Here is a 25861-nt window from a genome sequence, read left to right on the forward strand (position 1 = left end):
CCCAGTCCCCCTCCTTCTCCTCCTCCTATTCAGTCCTCCTCCTCCTCCTCCTCCTCAGTTCTCCTCAGTCCTCCTTCTCATTTCTCCTAAGTTCTCCTCCTGAGTCCTCTTCCTCCTGAGTCCTCCTCCTGAGTCCTCCTCCTCCCTCTCAGTCATCCTCCTCAGTCATCCTCCTCAGCCATCCTCCTCAGCCATCCTCCTCAGTACTCCTCAGTCCTCCTCCTTCTCAGTCATCGTCAGTCCTCCTCCTCAGTCCTCCTCAGTCCTCCTCCTCCTCCTCCTGAGTCCTCTTCCTCCTCCTCCTGGGTCCTCCTCCTGGGTCTTCCTGATCCTCCCAGTCCTCTTCCTCCTCCCCTCCTCAGTCCTCCTCCTACTCCTCCTCCTCGTCCTCAGTTCTCCTCATCAGTCCTCAACAGTCCTCCTCCTCCCCAGTCCTCCTCCTCCTCCTGGGGCCTTTTCCTGGGTCCTCCTCCTGGGTCCTCCTCCTCCTGGGTCCTCCTTCTCCTCCTCAGTCCTTCTCCTCCTCCTCCTCCTCAGTCCTCTTTCTCCTCTTCCTCCTCCTCCTCCCTCTCAGTCATCCTCCTCAGCCATCCTCCTCAGTCCTCCTCCTTCTCAGTCCTCCTGAGTCCTCCTCCTGAGTCCTCCTCCTCCTGAGTTATCCTCCTCAGTTCTCCTCCTCCTCCTCCTAGGTCCTCCTTCTGGGTCCTCCTCCTCCTCCTCCTGGGTCTTCCTGATCCTCCTCCTCCCTCTCAGTCATCCTCCTCAGTCATCTCTCTCAGTCATCCTCCTCAGCCATCCTCCTCAGCCACCCTCCTCAGCCATCCTCCTCAGCCATCCTCCTCAGTACTCTTCAGTACTCTTCAGTCCTCCTCCTCCTCAGTCCTCCTCAATCCTCCTCCTGAGTCCTCCTCCTCCTGAGTCATCCACCGCAGTCCTCCTCCTCCTCCTCCTCCTCCTCCTGGGTCCTCCTCCTGGGTCCTCCTCCTGGGTATTCCTGATCCTCCCCAGTTCTCTTCCTCCTCCCTCCTCAGTCCTCCTCCTACTCTTCGTCCTCAGTCCTCCTCCTGAGTCCTCCTCCTCCTAAGTCATCCTCCTCAGTCCTCCTCCTCCTCCTCCTGGGTCCTCCTCCTGGGTCTTCCTGATCCTCCCCAGTTCTCTTCCTCCTCCCCTCCTCAGTCCTCCTTCTACTCCTCGTCCTCAGTCCTCCTCATCAGTCCTCAACAGTCCTCCTCCTCCCCAGTCCTCCTCCTCCTCCTCCTCCTCCTGGGCCTTTTCCTGGGTCCCTATATAATTTGATTTAATAAGTTAAAGCTATTAATAGCTTTAGTGTGATTAATAAGTCGTTTGTTTTGTACAAGATTATAGTACAAGTTGCGAAAAATTCTCAAAATGTTTGTCTGCTTATGTCCACCAATGTCCGCTAATGTCCACCAATGTCCGTCCGAGTCCGCCTATGTCCGTCCGGGTCCGCCTATGTCCGTCCGAGTCCGTCAATGTCCGTCCGAGTCCGCCAATGTCCGTCCGTGTCCGCCCATGTCCCAAAAAACACGTCCGTTGTCTCATAGAATCCAAAAAGGACAGGACATAGGCGGACATGGACGGACATGACACCCCCCCCGATATAACATTTTTTACAATAATACAATTTGTTAGATTTTGAAAGCAGGACTTCAAGTAATGAAAGGGAGGTTTGATTCTGCATTACGATCACGGTTAATTAATCAACAAAAAGCTCCTTGCTTGATTCTTGATGGAGGTATGGGCACTGCCATGAGTAATATGGGTTTGAATGAGTATGATGCCTGGAGTGCACCTCGCAGGCTGAATGAAGCACACATCCGTGACAAGGTGAAGGAAGTGCACATGAACTTTTTAGAAAGTGGTGTTGATATTCTTACAACAAGCACATATGACTTCGATTATGAATTGGATGACACTGGTCCATATCAAATGAAGAGTCAGTGGGTTTTTGAAAATTTAAATTTAGTAAGAGAAACAGTTGATGAGTTTATGGCAAAGAAATCAAAAAGTGTTGATGTTCTTAGACCACTATTGGCCATGTCTGTTGGTTCGGTTGCAACGAGAATCACTGGGAGGGCTGAAACTGCAAACAGAGAACATGAGGTTGATGGTGAATGTAAAAGGGTTGAAGGTTATGGCTACAAAGATTCCGAAATTATGCATTACTTCAATGTAAGGTTGGGTGATGATATACTGCGTCATGCTGCTATATACGATGTTGCTGTTATAGCATTTGAAACTGTGGGAGATTTGTTAGAAGTACAAGTTATTTGTGATGTTCTGAAAACTAAGGCCGATCTGCTCGCTGAGACTGCAATGTCAACATGGGTTACATTGACTTGTCTCGATGAAGAAACAGTTGACACAGGAGGCAGCGTGACTTCTTGTTTTGAGCTGCTGGCTAAGTGTCCTCAGGTAACTGGTGTTGGTGTTAACTGCACTGAGCCTCATCTCGTTACACCTATCATTGGGAAAATAAAGCAAGTATTAAAAGAGTGTAATGCAGAAGATAAACTTATTGTTGTTTATCCAAACAGCGGTGAAATCTACCTCTCCAGAGCATTAAAAGATGGTGAAACAAATTATTGGAAAGCGCATTCGTCTTATAAGGATTGGAATTTTGCTGATGCTGCCATGGAATGGATTGATAATGGTGCGCACATAGTAGGGGGCTGCTGCAGAATAACTGCTCAGAACATTGCTGAATTAGCAAAAAAAGTTGGCAAACTTTAGCTGTTTCGCAAAATTGCATGCCAATAGTATTTTTAAAGAATGATCAATGGTGTAATTTTTCTCTTTGTGTTTATTCAGCATTTGAATAAATGTCTAAGTAGGTATCTACAGTGAAATAGAGCATAGAATTTTATAGTCAAGTATAATATTAATATTGTGATCAAAATATATATCTGTAGATCTCAATTATTGTATTATCTTATACCTTAGTTGCTCCATTACTATCTTTAAACCCAAAATTGATACTTTATTTGATTTAACAAAATAATTCATCGATGTCTAGTTAAAATCTTATCATAAGTTTTATGGTCATGTCCATTTAACATCGAGCAAAGCAGAGTTGCACACCGTCAAAGTGGGTGGAGATAGCTAGTGTGATCGAGAGCTGAACGAGAATAGACCATGCTGACCCACCATATGAATTATATGCTTGCATAGTTGCAACCTTGGATTCCTTCGACCTGGATTCTTCGGCTACTTAAAAATGGCATGAAATACGGCTGTGGAGTGTGGCTAGAATCCCACTCCCAGTAATTGTTAATGTTATATAATATAAAAATATAAAAATTGCAACGAATCAACTGGTCGGGAAGGTTAATGATTGTGAGTTACACTGATAAGACATGTAATGTGTAGTACAAGTAGTGAATTGTTGGGATTGAGTTGTCGGCGAGATAGCTTTATGGAATAGCACCTGACTGGTTTTCGGGAGGTCGTGGGTTCAATTCCCGCTCTCGGCACATCTCAACCTGACTTTTCATGAAAACGTACTACCTTACTGCCTTGATTCAGTTAGCTGAACGAGAAAAGACCATGCTGAGCCACCAGATGAAATAGTGTGACGGAATTTATACAGCCATCTTATCTTAAATTTGTATAATTACCAGACTAATGGCAGGAATTTCTTATGACGTATGACCTAGTAATGACCACTATCGCTAATAATTGCCAACAGTCTCAAATAGCGATGACAAAACAGGGAGTGGGGCAGTCTCGTAACGTCCTCTCACCAATAACAGACGAGAGTAGCGAGTCAGAATCCAAATCCTGGGCAGTCACCCAACAACATGGCAAGAGCATGAGCAGCAAGACACCGAGCAAGCAGGGAAGAAGACAGGATACGAGACAGAAACAGGGGGATGGTAAAGGGAAGAAGGATGGCGAGTCTAACAAGATAAAGCTACCTGTTCTAGGTGGGTTGTATTAGGAGCGCTGCTTTGGATCTTGTGTTATAATAATTTATGAATTTAAATCCATTCAGTTTCCATGAGCTGGAATTTGAAAAGTGTGAACATCAAAATTATTGCACGATATTATGAACATTGTTCAAACCAATAGTCCCGTGCTACAAATTACAGACCTAAAATAGTTGCTATGAGCTACAGTATTATTTGTTTTGACTGTTATAACCCAAGTGTCTCACCTCCAGGATCATTATCAATGAACATTGAGACACACAATCCTTATGAAGCTGAGAAGAAGTCAAACCATGAGGCCTTGTACAAGAGTAGACTTCTCCGAACTAAAAAACAAAAAAGCATTGAAGGTAAGTACTAATATAAAATATTATGTTCTTGATTCTGTACATCTTTTTGTGACTAAGCTCAATGATTATAATTTGCTTTCGGGACAAGCTGGAATTTATTTTTCATGAAAATTGATCTACATAATATTGTAATAGTTTTAGTCCGTGGTTCAACAAAAATGATAACTACTTTTTTAATGAATTAGAATAACATACAATAATAAAGTTCATCTGATCATACAATAAAATATGTCTACACACATCCCGTATTTAAACACAATATAACACGCACATTTACAGATTTGCCCATAACTACTTATTTAAATAGACAGTTTTTGGGTTTTTCCAAATAGTTTCTGATTATTCTGATTTGCGACAAATGATATTGCACTGTTAGGATAAACGACGTTTCAAAGTAACAACTTCTTATTCATGCTGACAAAATTGGTAAATATGTGAGAAAACTGTCTCATAAAATTTATTAATCAAAAATGGCTAAACGACAACAAATTGTTCAAATACTCGACTAAAATTAGAATCAAAATCTATATATATACAACACTACTCGATCTGCTATTCAATAAACTTAAAACATCCACTAAACAGCAAGTACGTGATTGTGATCGTGTGATGGAATGACATGTACAGTGATAACAGATGATTTAAGATGTAAGTGATAACAGATGATAAGGTAAAAGATACAATACATGTGAGATGGTGTATACACAATGTGAGTGATAATATAGTGAGTGGTTACTGATTGTGAGCGAGATGTGAAAAAACTTACTTATTTAAACTACAGATAAAAGTCACTATTTTTAAGAAGCACCTCCAGCCGCCTCCTGCTTGATCGCCACATTAAAGTAAACAGCGCACAAACACATGAACACCACATCCACCCCTGGTTTAACAGTCATGATGTAAGCTTTACCACAACCTTCCAGTTCTTCCTCCGCAGCTGATTTACTCAGCTCCGCGTATACCTCTTCAGTCTCTGCGTTAAATATCTTCGTCTCCTGCAGTTAGTAGGGGAGTGTTACTAGTGCTTTTTAATACAAATTAAAACGAGGCCTTTATGTTATGGAGCCAGGGTTTGGACTGGCTTTTACCCGATCTATTATATATTATTATCAATTACAGGTGATCTGAATAGTTCCATAAAACATCGTTTTAAGACGAAAAATAAATGTCGGGTTAGACTTCCTTGCCAGTACATATCTTACAGACTATACAGAGACTTTACCTTTATCCAGCTACCCCAGTTCTCAGCCTGTATTTTCAGCGCTGGGTTGTCTGGTAACTCTGTAGAGTCGTCCCTAGTGGGGTAGGGTGCCTCTAACAGGTAGACATGAGCTTTCTTCTTGAAAGTCATGGCTCTCAGGTTCATAGTGGCTCTTCTCTCGGACATTTCCTCTCCCGTGTAGATGTGGTAGGTAACCCTCATAGCCATCTTCTTCTTCACCAGTTCTGCTACTTTATTACCCTCCATGTCCAGTATCTCGTGGCTGAGAAGGTGGTTTTTGACCTGAAGTTGGTTTGAAGGTTTAAACACAAAGTTGCAACAGGAAGTTGACAAAGGAAATGTCAAGATCCTTTCATTCACTACATTCTGTGTGTTGTATTGATCTACTGCCTGCTGTGAATTGTTCCAAGCTAAAACATTTCCTTGTCCGGTGAGATATGATATCCGTAATGAACTACCTGAAATAGCTCCTTGCCGTGAATGTCCTTAATGACAAACCCTCCATGATTAACCATCCACTCCTCCTTCATCTCTAACTTCACCTCTTCTTCATAACAGTACTGTTCACCCGTAATCACTGGACAGGTTGACTTTGCCATTCTATTGAAAGGAAGTGTGTTACTTTATTTTGGTTTTGCCCAACCTTTAGGCATCTGCAGTCATTATGATTCCAGTAGTGGGCACGTGAAAGGCGAAAGAATTTTGTTTATTGGCAATAAGCAGTGACTTGTGCGGCCCTGGAACAAAGTTTTGAAACTCAGAAGGTAGCAAACGTTGCTTTGTGTTGTCATCTTCGCATCCCATCCCCGACAGCAAAATCCTCTTACCCGCTCTTCTTCCGCAAGAAATAAGAATTGATAAAAAAGAATCAAGAAAACTAGATAATGATCGACTTCACGTCCAGGATTAATAACTGGATAAATAGAAAAAACCTGTGATGTGTGAGTTAAGTAAGTTTCTAAAAATAATTTTATTTCAAGAAAGTTATATTGAATTAAGTAATAGGATATTATCTAATTACCGCTCAGTGCTCTAGAGTTATGATGTGTTCAACCAAACATTAGGAGGACAATAATAGTTACAACAAGAACAACAACACAAACAACACAGCAACAAATCGTTATCACACGGCAGTTAAATACAACAATGATTGTAGTATCGAATTCACTTTTATTGTACACAGAATACATTATACACATCAGAAACATACACAATACATTGCAATATATATCGGGTATACACTATACAGTATAACGTATTTGATGAAAATAAAGCACAGCAAACAGCAACAACAAGAACGTAAGTGAGCCAGCATCTTAAGCGGTGTGTAAAGTACACGGAAGAAAAACACTCCAGGCCTCTGCAACTATACACCACGTACAACTAAACACCGCGTACTAATGGCCAGCTTGCGAAGTAAATCTGTCGGAAGGTGGCCGCAGAGGGCGATCATTTTACATCCTTATTAAGTGTTTTGAGTGTATGGGACTATGGAATGTGTGGGGTTTCGTTATTCAATTTGTTACATTGTCATTAGCCACTAACCTACTGGTGCCAGGTTTCATCAGTAGTCTGCTAAATAGATCGGGGCCGGAGCATATAATCATATCGCAACCTGCCAATAAAATAGGGCATTGTGCGCACTTTAAGCTTTTAAGCGTTTGGTATGTGTGCAATGGTTTTGCTTTTCTCAGTATCTGAGAGATTATATATATATATCGTATAATATAATGAGAATAAATAATCCCTGGGCTTGTCTGTTGGTTAATTTCCACTAAGCATCTGTCTCTGGTTAATGGTTTCTCGCCAATCTCACTTATCATTTCCGAACACTTGGTCCATGGTTTTTAAAGCTATTCTGTAGACGATAATGTTCTTGTCCTGCAGTTCTCTTAAAATAAGTAACCGACCGAAGTTCTCTTATTTTTCTCTTGGTCGTTGGTCGTGAACTGTTCAACTGACACAGGTGAGGAGCATTAGCATCGTCTAAAATACGACAAACAAGTTCCAGCCATTCGCAAAGTTCTTCTGCGGCACTTATCTTTTGTTCAAATTGACTTCAGTACAGTTTCTTGATAATTGCAATAATTTGACCTCTTTAAAAGTCGTGAAAATAGCGGTAAAGTGATTAAAAATAGATAGATCTGCTCAGATCTTTTTGAATTAAGCATTTATCTCATTTCTGGACAAAATTATTCCATTTTTAAGCTCTGCGTTTTCGTGTCACTGGCCATTTTCAATTTGCCATTCATGATCTCCCAGCCATCTAGCCGTTAATAAGACTTTTGGCCGTAGTGATTTTGCATGAAATTCGGCATATATTCTCTAAGATTTGTCACCTTCTTTGGTTCTTAAATCACTGTAGTATTCTCTTTCCCCTTATCCGGCGCCCACAACAACCCTTTGTCTAACCTTACAATTTTAGCCCAGAAATAAGAAAATATGGCCCACACTGATAAAACAATGCTTTTCATGACACAAAAAGTGGTAAATTTCGTAAAACATTCGGCTCATGAATGCAAATTCTAATTCCAGCCCCTTTATTTTATAAACGCTGTACGCAGTGATGAAGACTGCGAAGTGAGGGGAGTTACCCGCCATGTCGCGACCCCCCAGGATTTTAAATTCCCGTTAACAATTTTATTGTTACAGGTATGTTCCAAGCAGCGAAAGCAAACAAGGAGCTATCCCAGATACTGTTGAACATGAACCCCTCGTTTAACCTGGATATAGGAGAACACAACCTCCACAGATTCCTGGCTCCTAATCGTCACCTCCTCCCTGAAGACGTAAGTTAATCTTATTTTGGGGTTCATCTCAAACAACATTTATAGCTCTAGTAGACCCTCTATAAATTGAATTAGTTCCAACAACCACTGTCACTCTGATGATAAGCTGACACCATGGCTTTGTTAGTTGCTACATCAGCTCATATCTCTCCCTTTACAGGTAGATGACTCAGATTGTTACCCTGAACCTCACACTCCCTCACAAGTCAGTACAGAACTACTTGATGACGTCACCAGCCTAGCCCCACTTCCAGCACCTATCAAGAAGGAGGAGTACCCTCTTCTGGGGCTCAAACCTCAGGCTCCTCCTCCTCTTACTGCTCACGAACTGGTTAGGAGATCTAAGGTTATTGAGGCTGTAGCTCCAAGCTCACTGTGGGTCCCTGCTACCAGTTTGAAGGGCGGGGAGCTCGTCTCTATTTAAACTGGAGACACTGTTTCATAGTATGCTCGTTGTTATCTGGACTTTGTGAGACTTCACTATGTGTTCCTACCATGGGTGTTATTCGTAGAAACGCATTTTACTTTTCATAAAGCTTGCATTACACGTGATCTCTAATTCTACCCCAATTCACACAATGTCACCAAATGGGAACCTGTGCTTTGGCTCAATCATCTCGAACATAAAGGTGGGTTGAAGGGGTCGGGGTAACTTGAGGAAAGGCAGTGGATACTCGAACTGTCATCTGAGCTAAATTGAGTGCCCGTTGTTTTTAACTTGTCATCAATATTTTAGTAGATTATGTTCAAATTTTATAAAAATATTATCAGAAGTATTATGTATTTATCAGATATTATACAGGTATTCAGGTATTCATTATATCAGTACAGTCAGACAATACAGTATACACCTATCATACTTAATTTATTGAAATTTTATACCCACCAGCCCGATCAAATTCAATTTGGTTTTCATCTGTACAGATTATTTATGATATTTATAGAACATCTTTATAATATATTATGCGAATGTATAAAGAAAACTGAAATTGTATATTATATTACACACTGTATTTTGAATTGTAAACTGTGTTCCTTTGAGTCTACGTCATGTTTAAATCCCATTAAAATATAAAATATGAACTTTAACTGACATCAAAGATTTCTATATTTTACCCCGTCTTGTATTTCACTCGCTATATACAATATATTTTTTGTCAGCTGTAAGCAACTAACTCTTTTATCCCCAACAGTGTCATGTCTAATTCACAAAAAGCAAAAATTCACAAGGACGTTAAGGGTCGGATAATATTGGACGAAGAGAAGTACGTGGAGGTAACGATTATGTAATTAATTATTCTTTTATCTGATTAATTATTCAAATATCTATGAGAGCCCCACTTTCTGGCAATCCAGTTACAACCAAGGTTTTATTTTTCGTCGATGTGCTGCTAACTGATAGTATGACGTCCTGGGGGACTAGTAACGGGCGTGAAACGGTAGTCACCCTTGCACTAGCTGGAACACAGCGAAGAAAATAATAATAAATCAGAACTGTGCTTAACCAGATTATCTGTTATCAAACCTGTAAAACTTGATACAATCAAACTGACCTCATAAAATGAACTGTTTTGCGTCATCCGCTTATCTTACTGATTTAATTATTATAATCACATTTCCTTTGTATCACGTAGCTTATGTGTTTGTTATCAATTAAAAATATTTGGCAAGTTTGATCAGAAAGAATTAGCGCATAGGGATATGATACTATGAATTTATGAACTTAACAATTATAAGAATTCCGAACAAGCAAAATTGACGTCGAAATTTAGACTTAAACTTACATAGCCTTTCAGTTACATCTTGCATTTTTGCCCTTACTGGAGCTTAATCAAAACCATCAGACATTTATGGCACTGTATTATCTATAATACCTTCATGTTTGACATGAAAAGTTCTTACGAATCCATAAAGAAAAAAAGAAGTTCCTACGTATTCTGACGTAAGAATCAGAAATCGAATTAGAAAACCCGCTCAAACTGATTGAACTGTACCAAAGTGGCCGTTGGATTTGCAAATCAATGTTTTTATTATCTTCCTAACTTCCTTATCTGAATCACGAGAAAAACTTGTGATGTTTGTTTGGTTTGTGTTGTTGAAGTGCCACTACCCACTACCGTTTATACTGAAGTTCCACTTTCACTACCATTTCAGTGCCTGGATCACATAATAGAAAGAGACTTCTTTCCTGATCTGAAGAAACTTAGGAGGGAGACTGGATGTTTACCTGCTGAATCTGAAAGGATTGGTAAGTTTTTATTCTTGAATAAAAGTAATGTATTCTTTAGGCCAGCAGCACATTTTCGAATTTACTGAGGGTTTATTAATTGTGGAGGATAAATTGAGTCGTGGGAAAATGTGTGGCCAGGTCCCAAATTTGTCCGCGTTTCTGTTTATTCTTGCTTCACTTTTTGGGAAATAATTTCCTTTGCTGTGGTTGCTAGGGGCCAACCCGACGCAGCCCAATACAAATTTTGGGTACTTACGCGTAAGCGGCGAAAATAAATCTTATTAGCACAACTTTTTTTAACGCGCGTGTGTAGAATTTGGGACTCCTGTGGATGCTTAGTTCAGATCATGCAGTCTAATCCGCTGATTTTAACTGTTAACTTCGAGATAATTTTTGCAAGTTTAAAATAATACCTACTCCCATGCCAGATTTGAGTAATGAAACGTTCGACACGCCGATGTTGACTGGGGGTGGAGACATGGCCACACCGAGCCAGGGCGTAAAGGAGCAAGCAGCAGTCTTATCAGCTCCTATAAGGGCGGATTCCAGCTTGGACAAGTAAGTAATAAGTTAACTGTATTTAGGTTGTTGAGATTATATTTTGATGGAGATGTGGTGAGACTAGGCTCAAGATTGGGATTTAAAACTGCATAGCTATATCTTTTACCATTAAAGCCTGAAATCAAAACATGTAAACAGACAAAACATGTAAACAGATCATTTAATTTTGCTTCAGGTTTTTAAACAAGCACACGAGTGAAGATAACGCATCTTTCGATGAAATAGTGGCGGAGGAAACAGCTAAAGCAGATGAGAAGGCTGTCGGCTTGTTCGCACCTTCACTCGAGTACAAACCTGACCTGGCCGCCATCGGATGTAAGGCTTTTTGTACACATTTTGATATTTCTGTAATAAGATGTGTATAAAAGTGTGTAGTGACAAGTGTGTAGTGGTAATGTATATTATTTATTATGACGACGCGATATTTATAATGCAGAATTAAAAGCTGCTTTCGATATGACTGGTGGTGGGCTCTCTCCGGCATGACATAGATCTATATAGGGGGTACCCGGGGTACGAGTTAACGAACAGTGTTCGTGTCCTTCCACAACCCCCTGTTACCTGTGTTTCTGTCGGGGGAGCCTAATTCATCCGTTAGAATCGCAGAGTTAGCGGAGCTCATGATATCTCGCGACGTATGCTGCATGAACGGTGCAAGACTTGCGCCGTTTGTTTCAGCATCCAGTTGCGAGTGCTTGCCCATCGAAAACATGATTAGTGATTGTGGATTTTATTGATATTAGTGATTATCCATCATATTCAGTATTAATATTATCAATTATTTATTTATTGACATCCTTCAGTCTCCAAAACGAGGTGTGAAGGTAAATTAACTTTGATCCTTGTTTTGGCGACTGCTTAATCGATGGGCAAGTAGGTATTTGTTTTTTAGCAGTGTTGAACATTGGAACAATTATAATATGTTTATTTTTATCTTATATAACATACAATATGAATGACATATGCTATAGTGACGTAACATATATAGTGCAAAGAATTAGTAACTTACTAGATGTGATTTAAGTGCAATTGTAAATTGCAAAATGTTAACGTCGATTATTACTAACATTTATCTGAATTTAATACAAGTACATGTCACATATAAATTGGGTAGCTGAATGAAACTCGTGCGTCAGAATTTTCCGTTATTAGCATTGCAGTGTCCACGCCCTGTACTGCGTTAACGACCGAAATTTTCCCAATATGCAATAATTATTTTGCTTCTAAAATTATCTGATAATTAATAATATATCGTGACATGTAATTGTAAGATAACAAACCTCGCGCGCGGCGCTTACATCTGCACCTGAGAATCTCTCAGCAATGTGTGGCTGTCTGCGCGGCGGGCTGTGTATTGTGTATATAGCTGAATTTAAATTTAGATTTATTTGTAAATGTATAATAATATTAAATATGTATTGATTGTTTTGTGGTAAATAAAATTTTTGTTTAAAAAAAAAAAAAAAAAGATGCTAGGTTGGGATCAAACAGATTTTGCCATCGATTTATCCCCCTAAATATAATCACTTTCCTTGATTTATCGGATATTTCATTATTTTTGGAGAAGAAGTTGTAACCCCTCACCCACTCTTAATCTACAAATCTCCTCAGACCAAGAGAGCCTGAAGGTTAACAAGCCACCAGACAGGTGGACCTTCAAGATGAGGAATGACCTGTTGTTCCCGCCTCAGGGACTCATGATTAAAGATGTAGATAATCCTAATGCTAATCGACAGATAGTTCACAGTAATACTGGGTTAGTAACAGTTCTAATAACATAATTATTGTTGACTGTTGTTAAATTATAAACTAAGTTTGCGATCATCTTGGCGACTGAGATTGCTTAGTATCTAAGTATCACGATTTGCTTTGGTGCTACAATCAAAGTACTTACAAACAGATTACACTATATCTGAGGGCAGCAGTATCAGAATGATGCGGGCAGAGATTGAGAAGCTTGGGTTACATATTGTTTGGTCCAAGATGTTTCTAGCAAATTGATGTTGTGCCGTAAAATGTATTCATATTTCAGGTTACCGAACTCCTTTGTCCAAGAGAGTTTAGCCAAGAAGATGGCTCCAGTTATTGGAAAAGATAAGGTAGGATTTCCAATTGAGATGCGTACATGATTACAGTCTGTATTCAAATTGAAGACATTATAATTATGTACATTGAAGCATGGTTTTCAGGTCATCCAACTGTAAACTAACTGTAAACATAGCTTTGCGTGATTACAATATATATCACAAAATAATGGTCTTGATATCTGCCTTTTTGTGATATTGCTTTATAAAGATACGTTAAACTTCCATCCACTGAAACCTGTTTCAGGCATTATCATTACAAAAGATTCATATTAAGCAAGATCATTACAACAAATCCCCCTACAGATAGGCGTGGACGGTAAACCAATGGACGGGAACGCGACCCCGCGAGTTAAAGGTTACGCGTACTGCGCCACGCCTCAGATAGAGCCAGGGGTGGGTGCCTCGCCCCTGATGACATGGGGAGAAGTGGAGACCACTCCCCAGAGAATAGAGGGCACCACCCCAGTCAGGCACTCTGGTCCTGCTTTTAAGATACCCCAGGTTTGTGGGAATTTAACAGGTTTATATAAAAACTTGCTTAATTGTAATCTGCAATGCACATCAAATACTGAAACATACAGACATATAGAAATTAGTCAACAGATGAATTTCACCCATGATAAAAAAACATATAAGTTACTCAAAAATCAGGTGCATATAGTTGAAACCATAGTAAACTCAAAACAAGAACTCTTACCAAAAAGAACTGTTAATTATGCCGTTTTATAGTTTATCGCTGGCAGTGACAGCCGTTAAGTAATGAAAAGTGCCCAATTTTGTACACATAAACAAGGCGACATAAAGTTTTTTTTAAACGGCTATACCAGGGCCCATAGAAACATGAGCCTCCAGATTATTTTATAATTTATTAAGAAGTGTATGATGGAGTAGAAGTATATTCATATTGTGGAATAGCCTGAGTTTCGTGTACAAATACGTTTAACAGAACGACACAAAAACATAGGGCCACTAAAAAGTGCGGTTATGTAACCCTTGTAACGCATGCGGAGATCAGGTTTACGAACTATGATAATAGTCGGGAACAAGGCCGCTGTTAACAAAGGAAATGTAAACTTGGCTACCATCTCCACAGAATACCTGGGATCATCATAAAGCTCCATGTCCACCTGGTAGATGTAGAACAGGAAGAAACAGAGAGCGAATGAACCGTTACACACCAGGAACAGAACGGAAATGAGAAACACAGTGAGGTTAACATGGTTACCCAGGCTCCTCCGCAGCTTACACCCGCTCCCAAACACCACACTCACGTACACCATCTGGACTACCATGCAGACCAACACAATACCACACGGTACCACGTACTCGCAACACAGGAGGATGAACGTGAGGGCATCGTACAGCGTACCACTGGAGATGAAGGACAGATCCATGATCCTCATCACAACTCCCCCTCCTATAAAGATCAGGTTATCGTATGCTCGCTCCTGTCCCACAGTACACACTTTATACCCGTTACCACTGATTGGGTCTCGTTGAAAGTGCTGGTGCCAGAATACCATGTCCAGTATTGAGACGAACAGACCGAAGGTTGGGACTAGCACCAGGGCACTCTTCAAGAGGTCCTGACTGACTTGGTAGAAGGGGTTGATAATGTTGGTAGTTTTGAGGATAGTCAGGACCACGCTGAAGAAGATGGAAGAGATGTAGCTGAAGAGACCGGGAGTGATGTACAGTAGAAATATCCACGACTGAAGGGAGAAAGTCTCATCTCTCAGGCAGATAGTTGCCACAGTACCCCTCACCAGTTGAGAAACAGCTGTTATCACATCAGCTGCAGCGATAAGAAGGAAGAGAAGGGAGGAGACTCGTCGCCTGTCCGGGTAGTAGTCGTACAGTATCACGGAGTTTTGGAGTATGATGTAGAGAGCTAGAGTCAGGTCTATGGGGGTTAGGTACTTGTAGGTGCGGGTTTGGAGGGTAGTGTGGGATGTGTTAGAGTAGAGAGCAGAGGAGACATTGCCATTTATCCACCTTCCTGGCTGAGTGTCGTTAGTAAGTGATTATTAATATTAATAGAATATAACAATTGGATTAGTTCATACCGTGCAATAATAGAGTCGTCGTTTGTCATTCTCACGGTAAAATTCTCACGGTATCTTATAAAATTCTAATAACGGCTGTTGCAGTGTTGCTCTCAAATTAGAGAACAAAATCTGAAGTGCAATGTGATGTACGTTGGAAATTGAGCGGAACGTGAAGTTACTTACTGAGAAACACTAAAAGTCTACAAAAAAATCACGACCGGATGATTGTTATCTCAACTTTGCAATCATTTGACACTTGATATAAGGAAACCTTGATAACAAGATGTGTAAAACGTGGGATTCCAGGACATTCTGATTACTTTTCTATGAAAGTAAGATTCCATGAAAGTAAGATTTAAGACTAAGATAGCGAAACTGTAATTTTGTGAACGTTTTGATAATTGAATAAATTTCCACTATGACAGTAAGTAAGAATTGTGGGGATTGTAACAGAACCAGTAGTGAATAATGGGTATGAATTGTGTAAGAAAGAAGAACTCGTTCATGATCTGAACAACCAAAATTAGATTTCTACTTCAAAAAATATAATATTGATTGGATTAGGGACCACTGACCAGGATGTGGTGGGGGGTGTCATCGTCATTTACTTGAAAAAGTGGGGAAATATTTTAGCCATTCTTGCCAACGAATTTCCCGCTATTTGCGCCGTTGATCCCGAAAATTGTTAGTTTTCGTCCCGAAATCTTTCTCCATTTACGTTAGGAATCCCAGAAATCAATGAAAAAAATGGCGATGACTCCCCCGGGGCAATATTTTAGACTCCAGCACAATCTAGAATAATTTGAGTTAAAAGTAATAAGCCCAAGACTTAAATACCGTGATTGGTTGCCTCTCGTCACGAGGTATTATTACCCCATTCTGATTGGTTGCCTCTCGTCACGAGGTATATTTACCCCATTCTGATTGGTTGCCTCTCGTCACAAAGTATATTTACCCCACTCTGATTGGTTGCCACTCGTCACGAGGTATTATTACCCCATTCTGATTGGAACATTGTGTGACAAGTGGTTTGTGCAGGTGCCGGAGAAGGACAGATTAGGACACGCTCTAGCTGACCGCGTCAACAAGAGACACAAACAGCGACACGACAAGGCTATGACTGCTATGAAGAAACTTGCTAACTCGTAAATATACCTTATCTTACCTAACAATTCTCTTATCACAGAATACACATGTTCTGGCTTTTAAAATGATGTCTGTTTATTTCTTATCCCTGTTGGGGTAATATAAAATTAATGTAGACTCAATGATAACCAGTTTCAGATGTGGGACCTAATTTTCAGTCGGCAGACTAAAAATTAAGTTTCAAAAATCATTGAAATAATTAGTTCAGCATTATCAACTAACATAACACCCAGGGCCGGGTTGACTCCCTCTCCACTGCGCGACCTCTCCGGTCTGTCCCCAGCTGCGCGGCGCCTGGCTCTCGCCACCTCCTCCATGCGATCCAGCTCAGCACGCAGCAACATCTTCTCAACCACCCCCAACAAGACCACACCTGTCAGAACTCCCGGCTGGGATAGTCCTAAAGGCAAGTGGACTCCCTCGGACACTCCCTCGGACACTCCCTCGGACACTCCCTCAGGTACCCCTGATAGTGTAGTCACGGGATCAGAAACTTGACATTATAACACCACACACTGTGGGGGCTGAACAGTGGGACATGGTGTTTTAAGTCTATGAACACCAAGACGTATTGGATACACGCAATAGAATTCTTGGTAACTGTAAAAGAATTCTTGGTGACTCTGCTCAATTGTTTGTGTGCACTGTGCAGTGATGTGTTGAAGTAGATTTAGGGTTGCATCTGTTTATAATCCGCGTACAAACTGTATGCTACTACTACTAGTAGTACTACACTTACAGTAAACCACGTAGACACCTCATTTTCTGCTTTTAAACAAATTGTTTGAGATGCGCTTTTATTGAGATACTGCATTTGCAGAGCAAAAGTTATTGGCACTTCCCAAATGAACATCAACAATTACAATGACAGCGGGAATTTTCATTTTTTATAATTATTTATATGTTTTAATTGGTTATTTATTGATTAAGGGATTATTTCATTTGTGCGTCGATTCTTGACAATATGTCTGTTGTTATACTTATACATTGCTTTAAATTTGCTGTGAAAGTGCAATATTCGGCATTTAATTTAGTGGGCAAAATTTACGACACTATAAAAGTTCTAAGAGGGCTGATGTTGAAAGGGCCAAAACGTTGGTGAGGATCAGACTGTATCTTGATATTGTGCCAGCGAATATTTAACACTTTTATTTTACTCCAACAATACCTATTCAACTTAAATTTGGTCGGCACAAAGGCATATACTTTTAGCCGTTTTTGTTTTACGCGGACACCGATCAAGAATTTTACCACCTAATTTTGTATAATCGATTATACAGTTTTTACTGACCAAAAATTTTCAGTATTAATATCTTTCCTGTAAAATTATGTACTGCAAAGATACTCCGTACATTTAATGCAATCTGATAAGGTTATCAGTTAACGTTTAAACTTTTAAAGCACTTTTACTTGGTGACGATATTAACTTTTAATGTTTAATAAACTAAGTGTTATATTACTGCGGTTTAGCTTTTGTGGTCATGTCTCTTTCAACACGAAACAAAATGTATCGTATTTTTATAATTCCAAGAAAGTGTAATTTAAATTCTACATCGAATGCCATTATTTTAATGCACACTCTTTTGAATGAATTGGTTTCCTTTCTCCATGCTTGCTCTTGTACAGATTGAATCAAAAATTAAAGGCCCAATTATCAAAGCAAAATGCTGTTGAAAATGCTTGGTCTGCCAGGCCGTTTGCGCCCATAACTTTAACGGTCCATAAGTTTAGCCACTCACAATTCTTTCTGACTGAATGATGGGGCCGATAAGTTAAGCCATGAACTATTTGTACTATTTGCAACCAAATCCCTGAAAAACGAAAATATCTTTTCTTTCTCCTACGGCGATGATTTCCCTTTGATCCAAATAACAGCAATCTCTAAAAGTAGCGTCGACAAGGAAGCCCTGCAAGTACCCGCAAGTTTGTATCTCAGCTAGTTAGTGCGTTGCAGCCTACCATAACTCATGTTGTGCAGTACGAAAACCTGGAAACAGCATTAACTTCTGGCAGCGCTGTTCACCACCACCTCCTCCCGATTGTAGTTTTGCAGATGTACTGCTACCGCTACACGGGCGTCACTCAGTCTCACTTTGCTTTCGTCCAATTAGAAACATCCTCAGCAGGGCATATCTGCATGTAAATATAATTGGTTCATGTATATGGATTTCACCTGTTGTTAATTCATGACGCCGCGAGTTATGGCCTCCAATTTTCTATCGACAATTTGCAGGTTGTTTGGCCATTGGTTTGTCAATTCGTTGATAAATGAGCTTATTTTATTTTTACTACGTCAAATAATGATATTAACATAGCAAAATAGCTGTTTAAATAACACATCAAGTCATGTGTAGTTGCTAATGTTTCGAAAATTTGGCGTTTGAACATTAAATTGGAATCGTCGCGTTTTTATAGACCAGCCGTATCTCCTGTAGCATGCGTAGAACTAGTAGAAGAGCAAAAGTTTGGCCCAGTTAGATAAAGTCTAGGCCGGGTGCAGTTTGCACGTGTTAGTTACCATAATCCTGGAACTTTTCCAAATCTACCCAGCTGGAAACACCAACCTTCAATCCACATTTAGTCCTCTGAGCTGAGGAGCATAACTTGATGAAGTTTCCGGTTCCTGGTTTAAATTCCTGTTTTAATTTGTAATACCCTTTAAGTATATGTGACCTGATTTTGTATGGCAAACATCAAAAAAGTTTACATTACTACAGAAATAACTTAATTTATTAAAGAGTAAAGAAAGGTACACTCCCCTAAAGACAAAGCTATATTTAACGCAGATACTAAGCAGTTAAAGTTGTTGAGTTTGTCAGATGGGTATTTGCCCTTCGTTATTATCTAAGCAAGTTAATGCTTCTAACTTAACCGGAACCTCGAAAGTTAAAAGTGGCCCAGTTACTAGTTTGATGCCCTAAAAGTTTTTCCTGTTAACATATTATAGTTATACTGCATATGTTGAGGTCCGTTCCTCATTACAAATAAATTAACTGTCTATTAAATACGAACTACCAATAGTTTACCACTTAACTCCATATAGTTTTTGTAATTCTTCTAGTTGAGGCAGTTTGGGAGTATGCACCAATATAAGGCATACAGCTTTAGCGCTTTTACATGCTACTTACCCATATGCACTTTAGCGCTGTTACATGCTACTTTAGCGCTGTTACATGCTACTTTAGCGCTGTTACATGCTACTTTAGCGCTGTTTCATGCTACTTTAGTGCTGTTACATGCTACTTACCCATTTAGCGCTGATATTCTGTAATTTACATTATTCGTGGTGGCGTATTGTTAATACTTTAATTAATATTTGTAATACTCGCTATCAATCGTGTTGGCGTCTAAATAATTTCTCATAAGATAATTTTACCAAAACCCATAATCATGGGTAGAGTGGACCGCTGTCAGTGTCTTTCTTTCCCAAACAAAAGGAATTGATATTACTTTGATTGACCGTTCTCAAATGTAAAATGATACCGAGAATGAAATCGGTCGCTCGCTTTTCCCATTCATTCACGGCTTACGAATTGTAATAAGTTTCGATTGATTACATCAATCAGATGCTGTAAAAATCTCTTTGGGTTGCGTTCGGGTCGATACTTAGTATTTCGGGGTAAGGGTGGTAGTTATTAGTATTACTTATTGAATTAGCTGAAGTTTATTGAATCTTCATTGCCGAGTACAGCTGCCTTTGGGTAGTTCTTCTTAATCTATTACAATTGTAAATGAATGGGAAAAGCGAGCGACCGATTTCATTCTCGGTATCATTTTACATTTGAGAACGGTCAATCAAAGTAATATCAATTCCTTTTGTTTGGGAAAGAGAGACACTGACAGCGGTCCACTCTACCCATGATTATGGGTTTTGGTAAAATATCATCTCTTTTTGATTATAATGTCAGGGTACTTTATAAAGTCGAAATATAAACTGATATCTTCATTAATAAGGAGGAATTTTCAACGATTTCGAAATTTTTCCTTTAAAAACATTTCCTTGTGTTTAGGTAAGCATATCGGTCGATCACTGACTGAATATGCCATTTAATACTCATTCAAGTTGGCATTAAATTCATATATAATGACATTAAACTGTCGTGGCAAAGCAGAATTTGTTGGAAATCACGAATGAGCAAAATTCTCACCTTTCGCACGTGCAAACTTTGAGCAGACGTTGCGTGAGCATCCAATATTGAATCGCCGTAAATTTTTGCATGTAATTGTTTTATATATGGACACGTTCATTTGAGTTTGAGGATATTGGTAAATATAAGTGACCCTATTAGAAGGCACAGTGTAGTTGACTTTGTCCCACTATGAAATTACTTAAACCCTTGATGGTTAGGATAATCGTCTCATCCTCTAGGCTAACTTTGTCACATAACGATATCTTAATCAGGTGATAAGATATCGCTTAAATACGGCCGGCACGGAAATGGTTACATAGTCACACTATAAACATGTGACGGAGTAAATATGGACCCCTTGCTGCCGTTTTTGACCAAATTTTTTAGTGTCCAGTTGATTGGATGGGTACATATGACCATTACCTACATATTTGACGACTTTTTTCGTTAGATGGTGCATTCAGGTTTACTCTGTCACACATTAAAGAAAATATGTGATGAATGTTTAGGGCACCCTGATAAGCAATGCTGAGTAGTGTAAGTTTATTTGATAGCCTGGAAGTGCTGGGAATTGTTATTATATCATATAGTCGTAAGGAATTAAAACACAGAAGGCACAACCAAGTTTACTTTGTCACATAATCTTGATGATATCTGAACATGTGTGAAATTGAACAAATAATGATATACCAGCTTAAACCCCTTAAATATTACGTACTATGGATCAAACAACACTGATAGTACCATGCACCAGTCACATAAATCATTATCAGGTGGTAATATGTTAACAGTGTCACAATTAAACTACCGCTACATGGTCAAAAATAGGGTAATTTCGTCACAAAAAATTATTATAACTCTGTTAGCTCCTTGCTGGCAAAATAACTAGTTTATCGAAATTTTGTTGATGATAAAGTTACATAGTATTCTAATAGAGGTATAGTCCTTCAAAATAGGGGCAAGACATGTTTACTTTGTCACATCAGTTATTATAAGACTTAGGTAATCGTCATCAGATTAAAAGATATTTTTCGTAGTTTGGATCGATTAATACTTTAATATACCTGTAATAAAGCATCCTATGCCAATTTTAACAGTATCTTGATACTGTTGGGGCAGGGAAAGTTAATTTTGTCACATTTTTAATGTCTTTGACAAATTAATCTAAATTTTTAAAATTGAGCTCTTATGTTCTGGACAATATTCTTCCAATCGTTTCTGAAAGAATGTTGAATTCTAATAAAGTTATAGATCTTCAAAATAGGGGCAAGACATGTTTACTTTGTCACATCAGTTATTATAAGAGTTAGGTAACCATCATCACATTAACATATATTTTTTTGTAGTTTGGATTGATTTATATAGGTAATAAAGCAGCCTATGCTAATTTTTACACACTATCTTGAAATTGTTGGGACATGAAAAGTTAATTTTGTCACATTTTTAGTGACTTTGAAAAATTTAACCTAAAATTGTTAAACTTAAGCTCTGATATTCTGGACAATATTCTAATAAAGGTATAGAATATTATAGATCTTCCAAATATGGGCAAGACATGTTTACTTTGTCACATCAGTTATTATAAGAGTTATTATAAGAGACTATTTCATTCTATAATCATTGTTTTTAATCTATTTACGATTTCGTATAATTTTTTGTGACAATGTAAACATCAACTGATCTTAACTTGCATCAACTACATTGTCATCATATAAAATTTTCCCACCTTTCAAACCAAAATCAGATATAAATAATTCGCCCAAAATTTAAAATTTCATATATTGTGACAGAATTAACCTCATTTCCCAATAACCAAGTGCCTGTATTAGCTAACTAGTCAAAACAACATATTTTAGGGCTATGATTGGTAGAGCAACCATCAAATAATGAGTTGAAAGGGTTTTTAGGACACCTCACAGTAGAATAGAGGTATGGTATCATGAGTGTGACAAAGTTACCCAAATATTGCCTTGTAACCGTTCGATCCGTGCCCATTAACCAATGTTGTATCATAATTGTTAGATTGACCTAATTTACTATATTTCAGACCAAGGAATGATAATTAGACAACTGCAGTTAAATAAGTCACACAAAATGTGACATTTGAAACATTATAGTGCCTAACAACAATAGATTTTCTTTCTGAGCGGTGCATATGGGAGTATGAGTTACGTGGCTAATGTTCAGAACTTCTGAACGTGCTAAGTTAATAGATGTCAAAATTAAGCCACTATCGTCAAAAACGCTATTATTTTTGTTTACCAATATCCTCAAACTCAAATGAACGTGTCCATATAGCTTGTAAAGCATGCAAAGTTTCAAAGTATTTCAAGAAGAACTGTTATCACAACGGCACTCTAAAGTTGACAGAAAATGACGAAAACAGAAATTTTCAGTGATTTTAGCGATTTTCTATCAATTTTGGCGTGTCCCAACGTGTGCAACTTTTCGATTTTCAACTTTAAAACTAGCCTAATGCACAATTTATACCTATAGGAAGCAGAACTGAGCTCTACAATCCAAGGCATGGCCCAACATCAGAGAATACTAAATCGCAAATTTGACGTTTTTATAAAATAATTCTTCAAAAAAGCACAAACTTCAATGACGAATATCTTTATGAAGGAGCAAGCTAGAAAAACTTTCCGGTAGATTTTCAGAATGCTTGAACAATTATCTAGGGTAAAAATTTCCTCAGATTTTGAATAAAATTACTCCTTAATGGTTTAAAATTAATTTTAAAAGTTATTACTTTGTCAAAAATCAAGTTTTAAAAATGGTTAACTTGATGACGTCATCAAGGGGTGTTTATGACGGCATATAATTTTTTATACAATGTAAACTAAAGTATAAACAATTATTTGCAAAACCTGTGGTCGGAAATGGCTGTATCTTTTATACTTTTGAATTTATGGACAATTAAATACAGGCTACAATTGACTGGCAAAGCGTCTATCCCTGAATATATGTATATCACAGTGCTGGCAAGCACGACCGTTGCATTTATTGTGGGTATACTATGTACCCCATTTACTATTATACCCCCTTTACTATTATACCCCCTTTACTATTATACCCCCTTTGGTACACGTTACAGGCCTCTTTCGTGCACGCGAAGCGTGCACTCCGGCCGGAGGCGGCGGCCGAAGGCCGCCGCCTCCGGCAGGAGTTTTTCAGGCATTAAGACTCATCGGAAGTCGTTCGACAGATTTATTTTTAGTTCAAAACATTCTAATTTGATGTCAAAGATGACAGGAATAAAAAATAGTTATGTTGAGATTTTTAAGAAATTTGCATAAAATACTCGCCAGCACTGTTATACGAAATTCGGTAAAAAACCCAAAATCGCCATATTCAGGTGCCTTAAAAACCATGTTAAAATTGAGTTAGAGATCTGAAATTTTTTAGGACGACTAGACGTTGACCAAATCGACTGCAAAAAAAGTTTCAGGTTTCAGGAGCATCGGGAAGTGGGTTTTCTAGAACCCCTGTTTTACGATAGATTGTCGTGATATATACATACATATATATATATATATATATATATATTCAGGGATAGACGCTTTGCCAGTCAATTGTAGCCTGTATTTAATTGTCCATAGATTCAAAAGTATAAAAGATACAGCCATTTCCGACCACAGGTCTTGCAAATAATTGTTTACACTTTAGTTTACATTGTATACAAAAATTATTTGACGTCATAAACACCCCTTGATGACGTCATCAAGTTAACCGTTTTTAAAACTTGATTTTTGACAAAGTAATAACTTTTAAAATTAATTTTAAACCATTAAGGAGTAATTTTATTCAAAATCTGAGGAAGTTTTCATCTTAGATAATTGTTCAAGCATTCTGAAAATCTACCGGAAAGTTTTTCTAGCTTGCTCCTTCATAAAGATATTCGTCATTGAAGTTTGTGCTTTTTTGAAGAATTATTTTATAAAAACGTCAATTTTGCGATTTAGTATTCTCTGGTGTTGGGCCATGCCTTGGATTGTGGAGCTTAGTTTTGCTTCCTATAGGTATAAATTGTGCATTAGGCTAGTTTTAAAGTTGAAAATCGAAAAGTTGCACACGTGGGGACACGCCCAAATTGATAGAAAATTGCTAAAATCACTGAAAATTGCTGTTTTCGTCATTTTCTGTCAACTTTAGAGTGCCGTTGTGATTACAGTTCTTCTTGAAATACTTTGAAACTTTGCATGCTTATCAAGCTATATATAAAACAAGTACATGCAAAAAGTTACGGCGATTCAATATTGGATGCGCACGCAACGTCCACTCAAAGTTTGCACGTGCGAAAGGTGAGAATTTTGCTCATTCGTGATTTCCAACAAATTCTGCTTTGCCACGACAGTTTAATGTCATTATATATGAATTTAATGCCAACTTGAATGAGTATTAAGTGGCATATTCAGTCAGTGATCGACCGATATGCTTCCCTAAACACAAGGAAATGTTTTTAAAGGAAAAATTTCGAAATCGTTGAAACTTCCTCCTTATTAATGAAGATATCAGTTTATATTTCGACTTTATAAAGTACCCTGACATTATAATCAAAAAGAGATGATATTTTACCAAAACCCATAATCATGGGTAGAGTGGACCGCTGCCAGTGTCTCTCTTTCCCAAACAAAAGGAAATGATATTAATTTGATTGACCGTTCTCAAATGCAAAATGATACCGAGAATGAAATCGGTCGCTCGCTTTTCCCATTTATTTACAATTGTACCTAATAGATTAAGAAAAACTACCCAAAGGCAGCTGTACTCGGCAATGAAGATTCAATAAACTTCAGCTTGTTCAATAAGTAATAACTACCACCCTTGTCCCTTACCCCGAAATACTAGGTATCGACCCGAACGCAACCCAAAGAGATTTTTACAGCATCAGATTGATGTAATCAATCGAAACTTATTTATACAATTCGTAAGCCGTGAATGAATGGGAAAAGCGAGCGACCGATTTCATTCTCGGTATCATTTTGCATTTGAGAACGGTCAATCAAATTAATATCATTTCCTTTTGTTTGGGAAAGAGAGACACTGGCAGCGGTCCACTCTACCCATGATTATGGGTTTTGGTAAAATATATGTATATATGTATGTATCACGACAATCTATCGTAAAACAGGGGTTCTAGAAAACCCACTTCCCGATGCTCCTGAAACCTGAAACTTTTTTTGCAGTCGATTTGGTCAACGTCTAGACGCCCTAAAAAATTTCAGATCTCTAACTCAATTTTAACATGGTTTTTAAGGCACCTGAATATGGCGATTTTGGGTTTTTTACCGAATTTCGTATAACAGTGCTGGCGAGTATTTTATGCAAATTTCTTAAAAATCTCA

At 38.5% G+C, this 25861-nt stretch overlaps 4 protein-coding genes across 5 annotated transcripts; 3 read left to right on the forward strand and 1 right to left on the reverse strand.

Moving 5' to 3' along the window:
- Positions 1-1649: 1649 nt before the first annotated feature.
- LOC134811359 (uncharacterized) lies at positions 1650-2836 on the forward strand. The gene has a single exon (XM_063818151.1). It carries the CDS (start codon positions 1678-1680, stop codon positions 2752-2754), a length of 1077 nt encoding a protein of 358 aa, XP_063674221.1. The 5' UTR covers positions 1650-1677; the 3' UTR covers positions 2755-2836.
- An 877-nt stretch (positions 2837-3713) lies between these two features.
- LOC134811405 (uncharacterized) lies at positions 3714-9315 on the forward strand. The gene is made up of 4 exons (XM_063818200.1): positions 3714-3947; positions 4184-4300; positions 8175-8311; positions 8472-9315. Exons 1-4 carry the CDS (start codon positions 3722-3724, stop codon positions 8733-8735), a joined length of 744 nt encoding a protein of 247 aa, XP_063674270.1. The 5' UTR covers positions 3714-3721; the 3' UTR covers positions 8736-9315.
- On the reverse strand, positions 4406-6118 carry LOC134811406 (uncharacterized). Its single transcript, XM_063818201.1, has 4 exons — positions 5981-6118; positions 5523-5804; positions 5063-5295; positions 4406-4591 (listed from the first exon to the last, which is right to left on the reverse strand). The coding sequence occupies exons 1-3, from the start codon at positions 6050-6052 to the stop codon at positions 5098-5100; spliced, it is 552 nt and encodes a 183-aa protein (XP_063674271.1). The 5' UTR covers positions 6053-6118; the 3' UTR covers positions 4406-4591; positions 5063-5097.
- Positions 9316-9502: 187 nt separating the features above from the next.
- LOC134826616 (splicing factor ESS-2 homolog) lies at positions 9503-17971 on the forward strand. 2 transcript variants are annotated; one of them, XM_063839070.1, is made up of 9 exons: positions 9503-9576; positions 10466-10559; positions 10970-11099; positions 11278-11417; positions 12714-12858; positions 13135-13201; positions 13493-13690; positions 16276-16382; positions 16617-17971. In XM_063839070.1, exons 3-9 carry the CDS (start codon positions 10999-11001, stop codon positions 16879-16881), a joined length of 1023 nt encoding a protein of 340 aa, XP_063695140.1. In that variant the 5' UTR covers positions 9503-9576; positions 10466-10559; positions 10970-10998; the 3' UTR covers positions 16882-17971. The 2 variants fall into 2 exon arrangements, with proteins under 2 accessions (XP_063695140.1, XP_063695139.1); XM_063839069.1 differs by having other exon boundaries at positions 9509-9586.
- The last annotated feature ends 7890 nt before the right edge of the window (positions 17972-25861 follow it).

The sequence above is a fragment of the Bolinopsis microptera genome, chromosome 2 (assembly GCF_026151205.1).
Source record: "Bolinopsis microptera isolate Bmic1 chromosome 2, MBARI_Bmic_1.0, whole genome shotgun sequence".
Taxonomy (NCBI): Eukaryota; Metazoa; Ctenophora; class Tentaculata; order Lobata; family Bolinopsidae; genus Bolinopsis; species Bolinopsis microptera.